A 16736-nucleotide genomic window follows, 5' to 3' on the forward strand; every position below is an offset into this window, starting at 1 on the left:
CATTTCTTTACATTACAGTACAGATAGCTTCACTTTGATATTTCTTTAAGCAATATTGAAAGTTACTGGAACAATCAAGTGCATACAGGATGCTACATCTGAGAATAAAATCCTCAATAGCAGCTTTCCACAGTTTTCAGAATGGGGTGGTGGGAGGGAATAAAATGCTAGAAAGAACTCAGATTGGTCACTGGAAAAGGAAAGATGTTTAAGAGATTTGGGCTTCTACAAAGCTTCCCTGAAAACCCTTTTTTTCATTTGATCCTTACCCCCTTATCATTAGGGAATGTTTCTTTGAAAGGGGAAAAACCCCACACCTATACCTGAAGGCTAGCTTTATTGTGCTGCACCTGACTTCTGGCTCACATGTGAGACCGTCTGTTCTTTATTTTCACTCTGTATGAAGCTAATGGAATTTGCAGTTGATTAACCTCAAATCTGGAATAATGATCCAGTCTGGGACTGCAGCTGGCAATGCTGTGGCTACTTGTACTTCTTAACTGAGTAAGACAGCAACAAGTATAATGGCACAAAGGTAAAGATCCAGGCTAGATGAGTAAATGTCAGAGGTGCATATAGGGAGCTAACATAGCGAAAAGAGACTATAAAAAAAAGACCCTTCCCAAACAGAGGAAGCTCCAATACTGAGAAAAATCAGTCACAATATAGTATTATAAAATGAGTGTATGGCTATACTCATTTTATTTTATTCTGCAAGAGACACTCAAACGACAATATTTTTCATTTTACGTACACCTCGTTCCATAATTTGGTAGGAAAAAGTGCTTTATTATCAGCTAAAAATAGCCATTGTAGATGCTATGGGGAGGTATAGTGCATCAAAACTCCTTTTCACAACTACATTTGTGCATAAAGAAGAAGGGGTCCTTATTAGGTCAACCCCCAAAATCAAAAGTTCAAAGGTCTCTTGTCACCAACTGGAGAAATGGATAGAATTATACAGTATTGTGAAAAAATTTTGTGCTCACTTCTTATCCCATGTCAGGCATGAAATATGGCAGCTGAATTGCAGCAGTTTTTAAAAATGGTAAGAAATAAATAGTTCAAGCCATTTTTTTTCTTAATGGGTTTGTTTCTATTTTTGTTCTTGCAAATTGTTCGAAGCATCAATGAATGGAATTACACAAATGTGCACCAAACCACAGAGCTCATTTAGTTTAGCAAGTGTTTCTCACGTCTTCATTTACTCAACAATGTTACTTTCAAATCATGTCAACATTCCTCCTCTTCTGCCTCATGACTAATACAGTGATACAAGCCATTTCACTTCAGACATTTTCAGATCTTTACAAATCTTTTCCCCTGGTTTTACCACCTGCTTTCTAATTAAAACCAAGCACCTTGCACAGATGCAAATCCTACATGTGCAGGCCGACAGACACTGATGGAAGAGGTAGAATGCAACTTCCTTCCTAAGGTATCAATAGTAAGAGAGCCTTATGGAATAAAATAATAGTTGCGGAGAAAACAACTTGGACAACTGCTCTTGGTCGTGAATTCCGACATTGCTCATGTGATAAATAAACCTTCACTCAATGCAATGAAAACATAAAATTGCTCAGTGACTGCCATGCAAAGCCATTCATTTCAGCCAATATACAAATCACTGAATTGATGAATAATTATGGGCTTTGCTAATACTATTCTAATATCTTATATAGATACACAAGTAGGTATGTATAGCATATGTCTAATATCTTTTTAAAGTACACGTTTGTTTCTTCATGAGCATAAATCGAAAATTAATCCAATAATTATTCTTTTTAAATGAAAACCTAGCAATCCCATCAGTTTACAAAACTGTCCTGTTTTATTTAGAATAGTGACACACACATTCTGAGCAGAAAGAAAAATGCACAAAGCATTCTTTGTCTGGAGGCATGTGGTAAGCATGCCTATCATTTTAGGCTTTTTAAATCAAGTTTTACTATAGTATCATCATGTAACTTTTGAGAATGATAATTCAGTGAACAACTCATATTGCTTTAACTTGTGCTAAGAGTGAAAGCAGCATATGCTATATGAGTAACCTATAGTATTTGGCCGATAAGCCAAGTAAAATAAAATCAGCAATAAATACACAGTAAAAACTGAGACAATCATGAGACAAACTGAGACTACATGACCATTTAGGTCTTTTCCATGTTTAATTTCCGTAATTGTATGAAAACATTAAGTATGTTCTCTCTCATACACGAAATGTGTCATTTATAGCACCTTTCATCAGATGATCTAGAAGCCCTTCACAAACACGAATTAAGCCTTAAAACACCCTCCATGGAGGTTAAGTTTTATTATCCCCATTGTTCAGATGGGGAAGCTGAGGCATGGAGAGGTTAAAGTGTAAATCTAGAGGAATTCCACTGAAGTCAATAGAATTACACCGTGTCTCCATTTGTGAGAACACACACATATAATAATACCTAACTCTTATATAGCACTTTTCATCGGTATAGCTCAAAGCACTTCACAATCTAACATTTTAATCCTTGGGAAGTGCTATTATCCCCATTTTACAAATGGGGAACTCATGCACGAAATGGCTAAGTGACTTGTCCAGGGTCATACGAGAAATCTGTGGTGGAGCAGGGAACTGAACCCCCAAGTCTTAGTCTAGTGCCCCAACCACCTACAACTTGCAGATGCAAATGCCTGCAGTGCACAACGTCATCATTCTAAAATGTGCTCATACACATTAGACAGTCTTACACCCGCGCGTACACATACGTTAGAATTTACATTCACCAAACTCACTGGGACGAGGGGGCTTTTCACGGGCTGACTAACACACACTTGGACAGGTGTTTCAATCCAAGGCACATGAGCGGATGTTTACCTCAAATTTAAGCTTCCTGTCACCATCCTCAAGACTCTATAGCTCTGCCCCTCCCCACTTACCCTTCCTGGTCAAACTTCATTGCCTCCGCTCTGCCTATATTCTTACTTTCATCCACCTGCTTGCCACATAGTCACCCCATGCCTCCTGCCACACGGCCTGTTTTTGCACAGTATGATCTCCCTGACCCTATCTCCAAATCCCTTATCCTGTCCACATGAAAGGTTCTCATACAGTCCCACTTCTGCCGTGCCGCCTATAGCAAACTGAGCTGATTCTTGAATATCTTGAAAATGGCTGGTACATCATGAGCACTACCATAAAATGAATAACTACAGGGTTGCACACTAATTTTTTTTTTTTTTTAAACAAATAGTACTTTATACTACTTTAATTTATGATGTTATTGCTTTAAGCAAAGATGTTGTTTTTAGTGCCTTTAGTAAAAAAAAATAAGAAAATTAAGTATTCAACAAAAAAAAAAAAAAAGAAAAAAAATAAAGCAAAAATCTCAGACACATAAAGCAAAACAAAAAAAAACTACTCCTCCTTCTCCTCCTTCTCATGGGGGGGGGGGGAAAGAGGGGAATAGAATATCAGAACACTGAACATGCAAGAACATAGAGCAGTGGTCCCCCCCAGTTTTTTGCTCATTCCCCCCCCCCCCCTTATCTGATCTGCCCCCATCCACCACCACCCACTGCCGTGCCAGGAGGCGGGGACAGAGCTGGGGCTGGGCGCACCGGTCAGAGGAAAGCCAGCAAGCCAGTGGGGTGGTGGGTGGGGGCCAGGAGGGGAGCTGAATCTCCCTCTCCCTGCCCCCGGGGCTGGCTGGCCCTCTGCTGGCCCCCGTCCCTCCCAACCCCTTTAGGGGTCCGCCCCCCAGTTTGGAGAGACCACTGGTTAGGCTATTTATTTATAATAATATTACTTTGCTTTAACTTAACTTTTTTTTCCAACAACATATATTTAAGATGGTGCAGGCTTAGTTCTTTACCACACAGATATTTTGATAACCACTGTTAAGGCTTACAAATATTTTTCCAGTATTCAAACAGGTGTCACCTTGATTTTCCTTTCACTTACTCCAGCTGAAATCAGGCTTTTCCAGCAGCAAAGAATCCTGTGGCACCTTATAGACTAACAGAAGTTTTGCAGCATGAGCTTTCGTGGGTGAATACCCACTTCTTCGGATGCAAGTAGTGGAAATTTCCAGGGGCAGGCTTTTCCAGTTTTCTAATTTTCACCAAAGCCAATAGGGCTCTGCCCACTGAAGCATATATATCTCCCTGAAAATGCTGGAATGGATCAGATGTGGTGTTCAAAAATTCTCTCATTATGGACAGACTAGGGTGACCAAATGTCCCGATTTTATAGGGACAGTCCTGATTTTGGGGGCTTTTTCTTATATAGGCACCTATTACCCCCCACCGATTTTTTACACTTGTTGTCTGGTCACCCTAGGACAGACTGACAAACAGAGAAAAGCCATAGAGTTAGGTAAGGGGCCTCTCTTTTCTCAGTCAATAAAACAGCTCCCTGGCTTCAATTTGTGGATTGGCCCCAGAATAGAGAGTTCACACCAGTGAACTCCTCATCTTCAATTTCCAGTCCTTTCAAACCCTCATGCATGAGTGTGAAGCAAGAAGAAGTTAACTCCTGCTGTAAACCAGCATCATTCTCTTGTGTGGTGCTCCAGGGAGGGTGGAGGACCAAGGAGGATGGCAGTCTGATTGTTAGAGGCCTGGATTTTTAGTAGAAAAATAAAATTGACCTACAAGTAATGTAGAGTAAGAGATGAAAGGTTGCCCTTATCCTCACACCCATCACCAGAGTGCAGCAAGTGCGATCTCCTGACCATCAGTCACCACAATGACAGAAAAGGGAGCCTCTAGCTCAAATCCTCTCTCTCCACCTGCCAGGGAATGTGGTTGAACAATTGGGCTTTCGTTGGCCATTTTCTTTGTCTTCTTCAGTTTTCTCTTTTTATAGCAGAAACCAATGGCTGGGATAAGCACCTCTCCCTGGTTGACAGGTCTGAGGTTTTCACCATGGGGCAACCTCACTAATTTAAGAGTATACCCCCTTTGTTTCCTTGCTAGTCACCTGGAGAATGGACATCCCCGTATTTCCACGTGGAAGAGCACTATAGAATTGAATATAGATGAGAACAGGGATCTATAGAAATGTAATAGGATTCTATAGCAATTACTATAAAATCCTATGGGATTTACTAAAGACTGAGGTCTTTTCTATAGGTTTTTTTAAAACCACCCTAGAGAATCCAAGAGCAGAAATATAACTTTCTATTAAATTATATAAGATAGTCAAAAATACTCATAGAAAAGTTATTCTCTATTCAATTCTTTGGGAACTGTTCATAGAGATTTGGACATGAGGCAATTGTGTGTGCTCGATGTCTATAGCAATCATTGTCTTGATCCCATACGGCAGAATGTGAGTAGTCAGGCTCTGCCTTTATAAATGATGAATTTACCTTACCGTGGTTGCTGAAGGGACAGTTTCCCATCACAATAGAGAACGGCCTCCACAGCACCACTAGGTGTGTGCAGTACATGTGAGCCAACAGCAGCAGAGGTGAATGTGGATTGTGTCACAATCCCGCAGCAGGGAGATGTAGGATAATCTGCCTTACACATCCATCTCATCCTGTTCTCTACTAGTTAGAGACTGGCATGTGGAGATCGGAATTTTTTGTGATGCTCCTGTGTCGCATGATTTATAAGAGCTGCAAGGATCTATTAGCAACAGCAAAAGTTAAAAGTTGTTTTAGATGTAGCTGTATCTGTACGTTGCTTTTGAAAGCTTGCTGCTGTCAATGGCGGTAGTTCAGACACCTTGGTAACAGGGCCGCCCAGAAGGGGGGGCAAGTGGGGCAATTTGCCCCAGGCCCCGCAGGGCCCCCACGAGAGTTTTTCGGGGCCCCTGGAACGAGATCCTTCACTCATTCTGGGGGCCCTGGAAAACTCTCGCGGGGCCCGGGCCTCCGGAGTTTCTTCCGCTCTGGGTCTTCGGGGCACTTGGGCGGCGGGTCCCGGAGCGGAAGGATCCCCCGCCGCCGAATTACCACCGAAGCAGGGGCCCCCCGCCACCAAAGACCCCAGGCCCCCTGAATCCTCTGGGCAGCCCTGCTTGGTAATCCATCCAACTTTAAACCTCTGTCTTAAGTAGTCCTTCCTTCATTTTTTCCCCTTTCAAGCCTGCTTCCAACTACCTGAAAGGGGGTTCCAAAGAGGATGGATCTAGACTGTTCTCAGTGGTACCAGATGACAGAACAAGGAGTAACGGTCTCAAGTTGCAGTGGTGGAGGTTTAGGTTGGAGATTAGGGAAAACGTTTTCACTAGGAGGGTGGTGACGCACTGGAATGGGTTACTAAGGGAGGTGGTGGAATCTCCTACCTTAGAGGTTTTTAAGGTCAGGCTTGACAAAGCCCTGGCTGGGATGATTTAGTTGGGGATTGGTCCTGCTTTGAGCAGGGGGTTGGACTAGATGACCTCCTGAGGTCCCTTCCAACCCTGATATTCTATGATTCTATGTTTTCAGACAGAAAGATAAAGGAAAGCTTTTGGTAAAAATCTACTATAGGCAGACTGTGTGTACATCACACATGCATGTGCTCTCTGTTCCTAAGAGTAAGCATGTAAGCCAATTGTCAGAGCAAGGTTCCAGAAATCAGATGGCCTGGTTTCTCTTCTTACCTCTGCAATTGGTCTGTGTGTGACCCTGGCCAAGTCAGCTTAACTAACTCCTCCTAGGTAAAATAGGTACATTGCTAGTGACCTTCCTCGCATGTTTCAGAGTGGTAGCTGTGTTAGTCTGTATCAGCAAAGACAACGAGGAGTCCTTGTGGCACCTTAGAGACTAACACATTTATTTGGGCATAAGCTTTCGTGGTCTAGCACCCACTTCATCAGATGTATGACGAACTCTTTAGTAAAGACTGGGAGTGGTTGGGTTATTACAAAACCTAAACTTAATTTCCCTAATACTAATTTCTCCCTGCTGTTAACTCACACCTTCTTGTCAACTGTCTGTAATGGGCCACTCTCTTACCACTTCACTCTCTTACCACTCTCTTACCACCATTTTTCCTCCCTTGGTATCCTGCTGTTAATTGATTTATCTCGTTAGACTGACCTCACACTTGGTAAAGCAACCCCCATCCTTTCATGTATTTATACCTCCTCCTATATTTTTCACTTCATGCATCTGATGAAGTGGGTTCTAGCCCACAAAAGCTTTTGCCCAAATAAATTTGTTAGTCTCTAAGGTGCCACAAGGACTCCTCGTTTTTTCTCACATGGGTGATGAGAGACTTAATGAATATTTGTAAATGCTCTGAGATGCTCAGAGGCTAAGCACTATGGAAGTGCATAAGGCCAGTTTCTACTCTCATTTAAACCAGTGTAAATGTGAAGTCAACGGAGTTGCTTCAGATGTACACCAGTGAAAACAAGATCAGAATTTGGCCCCTGGCACCGTGATAGTGATTTCTCTCTACTGGAATCTGAAATTCTGTAAGTCCGGCTATCAAAATGTGAGTGTGTGCGCGCATGCACATGTAGCAATAATTTATTCAAAAAGTCCTTGGTGAAAGTGTCTGGAAGTAAACTACCTCAGACTAGGTTTAGGATTTGGGGTAATTAAAAGTGCTGAGTGATGCCAAGATGAATGAGCAAAGAGGTTTTCAGCTTTCTAGCCAGCAATGACAGGAAGATAATAAAAAAAAAATCATTTTGTCTTCAATAGCTGCTTTCATTTGAGAATCTCAAAGTGCTTTACACATTTTAAATTAAGCTTTCGCAACATCCCTGGGAGGTCGTTGTTGGATGTAGCAGGATCACCATTGAAATGCAGCTACCTCAACGATGGAACACAGCAGTTGCTTAACATGGCACAGCAACTCTACACAATAGTTTGGGTCAGGAAGTGAAGAAGACTACTGTATTCAGTTGAAACGCCAGGAAGGCAGGATATAATTAACCCAGCTAGAACCTGGTTGGGACACCAGGATTCTGAGTGATGGCTCTTAAAATTCTTGACTTGCTGGCTTTCAGTCACCTGGGAAAGAGCCTGTTCTCAGCAAGGACTTTTTAGTGGAGTTCACCCCTCCCCAACATCATTTGTCATATGGCGATCAATCTGGGTTTACTTAGAAGCTATGCTTCTGGGAATAGAGCAGCACAGTATACCTAATGAGGCATTCCATAGCGGTCGGAGAAGAAATGTTTTCTTCTCCAAATCTATGTTAACTTCCCTGCACCGTGGTCTCAGATCCTCTGTGGCCCAGCAGCTTAGGAGTTCTTTATTTAAAGCAAATATTTCAAAAGTATATTTAAGCAAAATATTAATAGAAAAAAACTTCTCTTTTTAACTCAGTGCTTTTTAGTAATATGGAGTCAATATTAAACTTTGAGAATGAGAAAATAATTGTGAAAATGCTTTGACGTTCTCAACAACCAACTGGATTCTTGAAACAAAACTGTATCTTACCAAAACATTTTCCTTGCTGCAGGGCCGCCCAGGAGGGGGAGCAAGTGGGGCAATTTGCCCCAGGCCCCGGGCCCCACAGGAATATAGTATTCTATAATATTGCAACTTTTTTTTTATGGAAGGGGCCCCCGAAATTGCTTTGCTCCAGGCCCCCTGAATCCTCTGGGCAGCCCTGCCTTACTGCATATGCATGCAAACTTGTTATTGCAGGGTTGCCCCTGCAGGCTGGGCAATGGTCATTGTAGGGGTTTGAGCATGAGTACTTAGCTCTAGGCACTGCAGAGAATTCCTTGGAGAATCTGGGTGTGGTTTTTTGTTTCGTTTTGATTTTAAAGAAACATATAAGGTATGGATGTTACAGAGTTATACAAAATAAAACAGGTAGTTTAGGCCAAATTTAAGGTTATACTAACCTTGAAAGTATAAGACCTCTGTTTCACATTTGCTTTACACATACATTTTAGGCCACATTCTGCATTTAGTTACACCTGTGTTAATAAGGCAGAACTCCTCTGAATTCAATTGCAAATGTACTTGAGTGCAGAATTTGGCTCATTTTCTCCATCTCCTTCTGGGCAAAATAATCTACTTTACGTTCCAGATATAAATTGTGGAAGCACTTTGCTAGGGGCTGAATCTTACCATAAATATTTTTGAACCAAACTCCCATTGATTTAAGAAATGTGCATTGATCAATGGCAAACTATGCCCTGATGTATTCTGAGTAGTCCTGTTTTAGCCATAGTCAATGAGGCTAAATACAGCCTTCAATTTCTACCCAGCTCTGACAGACAGCCTTAATCCATGTGTGCAATTCCACTTGAGTTTTGAAATAAATATGGGCTGATTGTGTGGATCAAGGACAGCATGTTTTCCTTTGAAAGTAAAGACATTGTAATTATTGGTATTAAAAGTCTGCAAAACACGTGGCATCTGTACTATACCACACTCTAACAAATCTCTAGCTGTATTGTTAAGTTTGTGTTTGGCAGCTCTCTGGAAAATATATGTTTATATGCAGCAAATGGTTTGAATTCCACTCCATTAGCCAATATATCTGTTTTCTCTCTTCTATGAATTCTTATATCACTCAACTACTTTTCAGTAATCTAGTATATGGATATCAGATGTGTGATTTTTATTATAAGTTTTCATTCACAGTTTTGGGGCATCTGTACAGTGCCTGGCACTATGGGGTTCCAATCTGGTTGGCCTCATTTATTTATTATGTAGGACTGATTCTGCACCAATGAGGTCAAGGAGAGTTTCGCCATTGATTTCAATGAAAGCAGGATCAGGGCCTCAGTGTTTGTGCATGCATTTGCCTATGTGAAGAGCTTAAATTTTCAAATGAGGTTTGTAATTGCTAGTAGGTTCAAATCCCACAGTCCTTGCTTAGCCAAGACTCCTAGTAAAGCTAAAGGGAGTTTTGCCTTCATAAAGATTTTGGCCAAAGATATTAGCGAACTAAAAAATGTTTTCCCCAGTCTGAGCCGCTGATTTACACTTAGAATATTTTATCTGCTTTAAAGGACCTTGTGTAGTTATGAACATTTAGCACTATTCATCTTTAAAGTGAGTTGCAAAACTTTTATCCTCACAATATCTTAAAAAATAAATAAGTGCCATGAGGAAAATAAATAAGTACAGATCACCTGATGGAGAGAGGTGAAGTGAGTTGCTGACCGCCACAGTGGGAATCATTCAGTGCTAAAATTGAGAGTAAGGGATCTCTGAGTTTTAATTCTGTGCTTACACCAATAAACTTTCCATTCTCCCCTCTGTTCAAATTAAATGATAGTTCATAATATTTTCTGTTTCATTAGAGAGAGATTCAGAATCGTTCATATTCTTATTGAAACAGATCCATCTTTACCAACTAAGCCTTTTAAAAAGATACTTTCCTTCCACTTCTATTTTCACCTGTTCTTAGTATCAGTCTGGGTGTCCTGCTGGATGACTCAACCCCACACATCTCAGAAGCAGCCAAAAAGCACCATGTACATCGGCGGTTCCCAACCATTCCTGACAACTCTTCTAGTTTATCAATCTAAAGTTCTAATTCTGCAGAGATTTATGCTCATGCTTAATTTTAAACACAAGTGGTCCCACTGCCTTTGTAAGTAAGTCTCTGCGGGATCAGAGTAGCAGTGCCCATTTCCTCCCATTCAGCTGTGCGCTCTAATCTTCACCGGCATTTGGGATCCCAGTTTAGTATAGTATATAGTGTGAAAGGGAGATGGACAGTGGTAGCACAGAGAGGTATAAGGTCCATCATAGATTAAGTTTAGAGCTACTTTTAGGTATCCAGCACAAGAGAGATCCTAACCCCCCACGACCACATTATTATTTGCTATTTTCATGTATTACAGTAAACTTGGTAATAGAGGGCCATGATCATCCCTAGAGTAATTCTACTGAAGTCAATGGAGCAGATGGATTGGCCCATAAAGTTAAAAAGAAATGCTCCCTCTCCATATCCCGGTCTGTTATCAATGGCTCTGTGAAGTGTTCTCACCTGGCAAGCTATGAACTGAACCATCACACTTGAGATTCCTGGCGCAGTTGGTAGTACTAGGAATCAGAGTTAAGTCTTCCAGATAAATTGGCTTTTCTCACTATCCCTCCCTTAGGATGTTTCCTGGATATACCATTACGTTACAGTGAACCTGAATGTTTCTGAGGGGGAAAGGGTTGAATAAGGGTTAATGTGATGCATTATCCTCTTACCAAAATAACGTCATTCTTTCCTCGCGGAAAGTATTTCATTATCTGCTGCTCCGTTGTTTACAAGCTAAAGTTCATTTAATACATCTATATTACATACATTGATATTCTGAAATTGAATGAACTCTCAGATCTAAGGATGAAGATACTTATACAGACATCATGATGTTTTAAGACTACTGGATGTCAATGTTGCACAGATCTATTGACTTTGTGTCACTAACTGCCTCTTTCCCCCATTTTGCTGCTTTTTAACAAAAAATAAAATTAAAACAAACAGAAGTAATGACACTGTAGAAATTGTCCTGTTGAGTTTGTAATCCAGTGCAAGTTACTGAGTGCTGATAGTAAAGGAAGTTCAACCAGACAGTTTAATCCTCCAATTTCCTGTCTTCTAATCAGGCACTAACTCCTTTGGCTTTAAATTAGAAACATTCCTGACAATATTCAGGACAGGTGACGGAAAAAGAGAACAGAAAATAAAGGAGGACAAACGCATATACACTAAAGAAGAAGCAGTAGAATAACAAAAAACCAAGAGACTTTCGAGTAGCTGAAGTATATCTAATGGTGCACTGTATAAATGTAAGCAAATTACTATTGCATAAGTTACGTTTGGTAATCGTCTGAAAACACTAAAGGGGCAGGCACTTTTAAAAAACAGTATTTTAAATATAGTTCCGCAGCTGCTGAAGAGTTTATAACTCTAAAGAAATTACTTTACAAAACTGTGTACGGAAAATCTTTAGTGCAATATTATTTTGTTTCCATTTTGTTATTTTCATAATGACATGCCACAGATAAGTATTAATATATGTAAATCTCTTGCTATTTAGTAAATTCTCTGCAGGAGGCTAAAATTAGGAAAGCCAAGTACAACTCAACAGCATGTTAGGGTAGTTAGAATCCATTTAACATATATAACAAGCAGTTATAGGCTTTTACGCTGACAGACATTTTTTCATCTTTAAAGAATGATCGGGTTTCCAAATAATAAATGTTTTATTTCATCTCATTAAATATGTTACTGTTTACATTCCCCTCTGTGCTAATACTTTACATTGAGGATTTTACGCATTCTTAATTTACTAATCATTACTAATTTTGATAATTTTTATGCTTTAGCTGCTGCAGAGATTACCTGAACAATTTTAACCACTTGCTCAGAAAATTGAGCGTAAAGGCACGAAAGAAAAATATTTATCAAGAGCTGCAGAGCAAAGAACTGATGTTTTAAAAACATTTACATTAGTAAAATGACCGCTTTGAGATGATTCCAGCATATTCATTACACGAACTGGGTTTTTTAAAATTGTATTTGTAATATGGTAGCACCTAAAGAAATAAAAGGAGATACTGAAATATGTATTCTTAGTTGTATATAAAAAAACCCGTCATTAATTTTGGAATATTACTGGAGTTGAAGGATCCATTTTAACTGTCACAATAACAATAGTTTGCATGTTAACTCTTACATGTGCTCCTTTGAAATGGCTTTTTATTTATTAATAAGGCATCTTTCTAGAGAAGTTTGGAAGAGGACAATGGTTTGTGTTTTAAAACAATTTTGACTAAGAAATTCTAGAAAATGGATCAAACTTTGCTCTCAGTCACACAGGTGACTAAATCTGGAGCCACTCCATTCATTTCAATGCAGTGACTCTAGATTTACACGGATGTAAACTGAGAGTACGTTTGGCTCAATATCTTTACATAGTATAGTGACATACTGTAAATGAGAATTTTCCCCACATATATAGTTTGGTGTATGTTCATTTAAAATTCACAGACAAAGGAACTGTACAGGTGGCTTCCTCATTAAATGGACCAACACCATCGCATACCAACTTGCTAGGATTCGTGCGTTTTTGAAAACAAAATGTTTATAAAACAAGTACAGCAATATATATTTGTTACAAACACAAGACTGCAAAAACCAGTGGAACTTTTGTCTGATTAATATTTTATAGTCTCTTTCAGACAGCATCAAGTTTAAATAAAATGTTCCATTATCATTTTTCCAATATGTTCATTTACATATTTTTTCCAACTCCTGATATTTTGCATGTTGTTTAAGAGAAGAGGTGAGGGTTGAAATCAAAAGAAATTCTGTAAACTTTTGTGAACATTTTCAACCAGAGATGTCACAACACAGTAAAGCTAAATTAATATCTATTTCTGGATTTGCATGATTAAAGCATGAGAGAAGTGGATCAGATTTCAAAAGATTTCTTAAACTGCTGTGACAAATGTAATTATTCTTAAAATATACCCATGCTATAAGCCTTACTTAAAATACTTTGAAGCATTTTTAACTCAGGTTAAAACAAAAACTTTACATTTTTTGTTTTACTAGGACAAAAGATACATTTCATTAGCCAGTCCATCTGCTGGCTACAGAGAACATACTAGCTGCAGTGTAGAAAAGTGTATTTTTTAGAGATGCATTAATATAGCCTTATTTATGACAGAAGATAATGTCAGCATCAGAACTCCATATGATAAAGCCTCCATTTCTTTTTAAAAATGCAGGCTGCTTTACCCGAAGATAAAAATCTATTCATTTTTACTAATCATCCAATCAACCAATCGCCATTATCTCCAGCTATCTAGCTATAAACATAATGTAGACTGGAGTGAAAGAGCCTGAGGTTGAGAGATAGATTACTACACTCAGCTTTTAATAAAGCATTTTCTTTCATTATAACAGGTCTTTTCATCAGAAGGACACAGAACCTTTAAAGTTGGTCATAATAGTACAGTAGATGACTGTGGCTTAAAATCTCGTTCAGAACCTGCTCCAGAAAGAAAACAAACTCACTCATTTGACACACAAATTGTTTTCAAGTCATTAAAAAGCAAAATTGCATATCCCAGTGCTGGCAGCTGAGTCCGTATGGATGGAAGGGGTATTCACTCATCTCTTTGTATGCTGGCAGTACCCAAACCGAAGTTTAGCACTATGCAGCAGAGATTGTTGTGCAGCCAGAAGATGCATGAGGTAATTTTAAAAGCTTTATTTGCCTTTAGAACATTAAAATCTGCTTTTTATCTTACTTTTGATTAAACAATTGTAGCAACCCTGAGAAGGTTTTGGAGTAAAAATAACTAATACATGTGTACTTTTGATTATACTAGACATTATAGACTCAGACGGTATACCAAAACTGTTATTCTTCCATCAATAATTGAAATCTTATCTTAAAATTATTTGTAACTAACACATCTATTGTACAAGTTCTTGAATTATTCATTTCAGTTAAAATAAAGTATCTTTCGTGTAGCTCAACTTCTTTTTAAACAGACTTTTATGGGGTTCTTTGGTTTTTTTCCTTGTTTGTTCATTTAGAAAATAAATGGTGTGACTTGTTCACATTCAAGAAGAATTTTCTGCAATGTTTAATCTAAACAACAGCATGTGTGGATTTAAAAAACTGTTTATTTTTAGTCAAGTGCATTACTAAATGTTTTGAGCATTTTTACATATTATATTCACAGCAGTAAAACATCTGTGAAATAATTGTGAATGAAAAGCACTTTCCAGGATACTTTCCAAAGGGAGATAATAGTTGTCTAACTAAATTTGAAGATACTTTTGAAAAAATAAACATTGACACCCCCATCATCAAAGCAGGTGATAAACAATAAAATAGGAGTGCTAATAAAATAGACAAGTGAATTAGAATAAGCTTAAATTACATTGTGACATCAAGTATCTAGTTAAAATATGCAGTTTACAACTTTGCTTCGAAAATGATAGCTGAGAATCAATAGGGTTATTTACTGGAGTTTTACAAGCTAAAAGAAGTCAAATGAATAGTCAACAGTTACTGAGCATGCAAACATTTCATTCTTTCCTCCCCTCTCCCTCCCATTTTCTCTGGCAGAAAGTCTAATTGGAAAATCAGTAGTATAAGTAAAGTGGTTATTCTTCCACTATTATAATTAACCAAAAGCTTCATGTAACGTTTCACTGGCAAGCACTGGTAAACCTCTAATGGATGGTTAAGAAATTAAACCTTAAAACAAAACACTAAAAACACAAAAACAAAACAACCCCCCCAAAAGCCCGAACACCTTTAAACACAAGCCACATGATACACACAATGGCCACCACCAAGGAGCAGAATAAAAACCTTCCGTATCTCACTTTTAAAAGTCTTTCAAGTCCTCAGAGGTCTTAAACTTTCCAAATGATATCAAAAGTGGTACAGGGAGGTGAGGGGGAGGGAAAACCCCCTACTTGTTTCAGCGTATCATACAATGAAACTGATCATGCCTTGTTTTGTAATTCCACTCGCCAGTCCTTTTTTAACTGATATCTATGTGAAATGAGCTGAGGTTCACGGTCCAGTTAGGAACGGATAATACATTCATTGTCCTGGCAGCGAACTTTTTCTCTCACTGGAAGAATTCACGCTTGCCTCAAGAATAATAATTACAGAAAACTAAAAATGCACTGCTAACGAATTAATCCCTAACGGACAACACGCTAACGAGGGCAGTAATGATTTGAGGACTCTCTTCATCACAACAGGACTTGCATCTTCTGCTACAATGGACTATTGTGCATCCTCCTAACTCACTATACCTCTTATAGATTCAAGATGTCAAAGGTTGTCTGGCCCGACTGACCATGACATGCTAGTTAACTCATTCTGCGGAGCTCACTGGAACTTTATTAAAACTTTAATTGTGCCCAAATGCAGCTCGAGCCAGATTATGTGGGATCTGTAACACATGGCTCGGGATCATAACAGAATGGTAACCTGTTCTAATGTAAACAAACGGAGGGAAAAGTTAGATTGGGGTCTCAGATGAAAGGCAACGCTTTGCAAAACACACTTCTCTCACACGTGATGATTTTACACTGTGACATAAATGTACCATCCCAGAGTTTTACTGTAATCAGGTTGTTCTGTAATGTATTGAACTTTCTCCCTCCCCTCTACAGAAAATATTGCATGGCAAAAATACACATACACATACATGCCATATTTGAAAAGCAGCAGATAAAAGTAAAACAAAGCTGAAAGCCTGAGGGAGCTGCCTGAGACAAGTTACTCTGCACCAGGCTTTTTCAAACTACTTCTCCATGTACTTTTAAAAAGAGAATTGAATAAGCTTCCCTGTGGAAACTGTAGTTCACATTAACGGTCTCTTGTTACAGAAAGGAAAGCATACAAGTGGGACAAGAGTGAGGCTGCTCCACGGAAGAGTGTGAAAAAAATCAAATGTTAATTTGATAAATGTGAGGTCTGGGACATTTTGTCAAAGAGGGAGGGAAAGCAGAAAAGGGAGGAAAAAAAAAAAAGCAGCCCTGCTGCCAACTCACCATCCACCAAGTTCTGGCCGAGATGTCGTAGCAGAGCTGCCATTTGATGGAGCCGTCGGAGGTTTTCCCTGCCATTATGCTGTCAGCAAGCTTCATCTGATGCTAACTCACGGGAGATAAGACACCTAATTGAGAAAACATTTGCACTGGCATGTTGGGCAACATGTAGCCCGGTCCATACCATATGGAATCATGGGTAAAAAAAAAATCTCCTTGACAATGAACCAATCTCTCACAGACCCAGTGGCAAGGTGAAGTAGAGATGAAAAGTCATCTGCTCCTAGCACTGTCCTCTCCCCTCT

At 39.2% G+C, this 16736-nt stretch overlaps 1 protein-coding gene across 5 annotated transcripts in view; it reads right to left on the reverse strand.

Annotated features, from left to right (window-relative positions):
• NFIA (nuclear factor I A) overlaps window positions 1-16736 on the reverse strand; it is a 463875-nt gene that overhangs the window by 422443 nt on the left and 24696 nt on the right. For 4 of the 5 annotated variants that reach the window (XM_039483687.1, XM_039483692.1, XM_039483688.1 and 1 more), the window contains one exon: window positions 16435-16559. The exons of the other annotated variant lie outside the window; for it this stretch is intronic. In XM_039483687.1, the coding sequence (XP_039339621.1) occupies window positions 16435-16530 (96 nt within the window). In that variant the 5' untranslated portion in view covers window positions 16531-16559. The remainder of the gene's footprint in view (window positions 1-16434; window positions 16560-16736) is intronic. 5 annotated transcript variants of the gene reach the window in all.

Source organism: Mauremys reevesii, linkage group 8, assembly GCF_016161935.1.
Source record: "Mauremys reevesii isolate NIE-2019 linkage group 8, ASM1616193v1, whole genome shotgun sequence".
NCBI lineage: Eukaryota > Metazoa > Chordata > Testudines > Geoemydidae > Mauremys > Mauremys reevesii.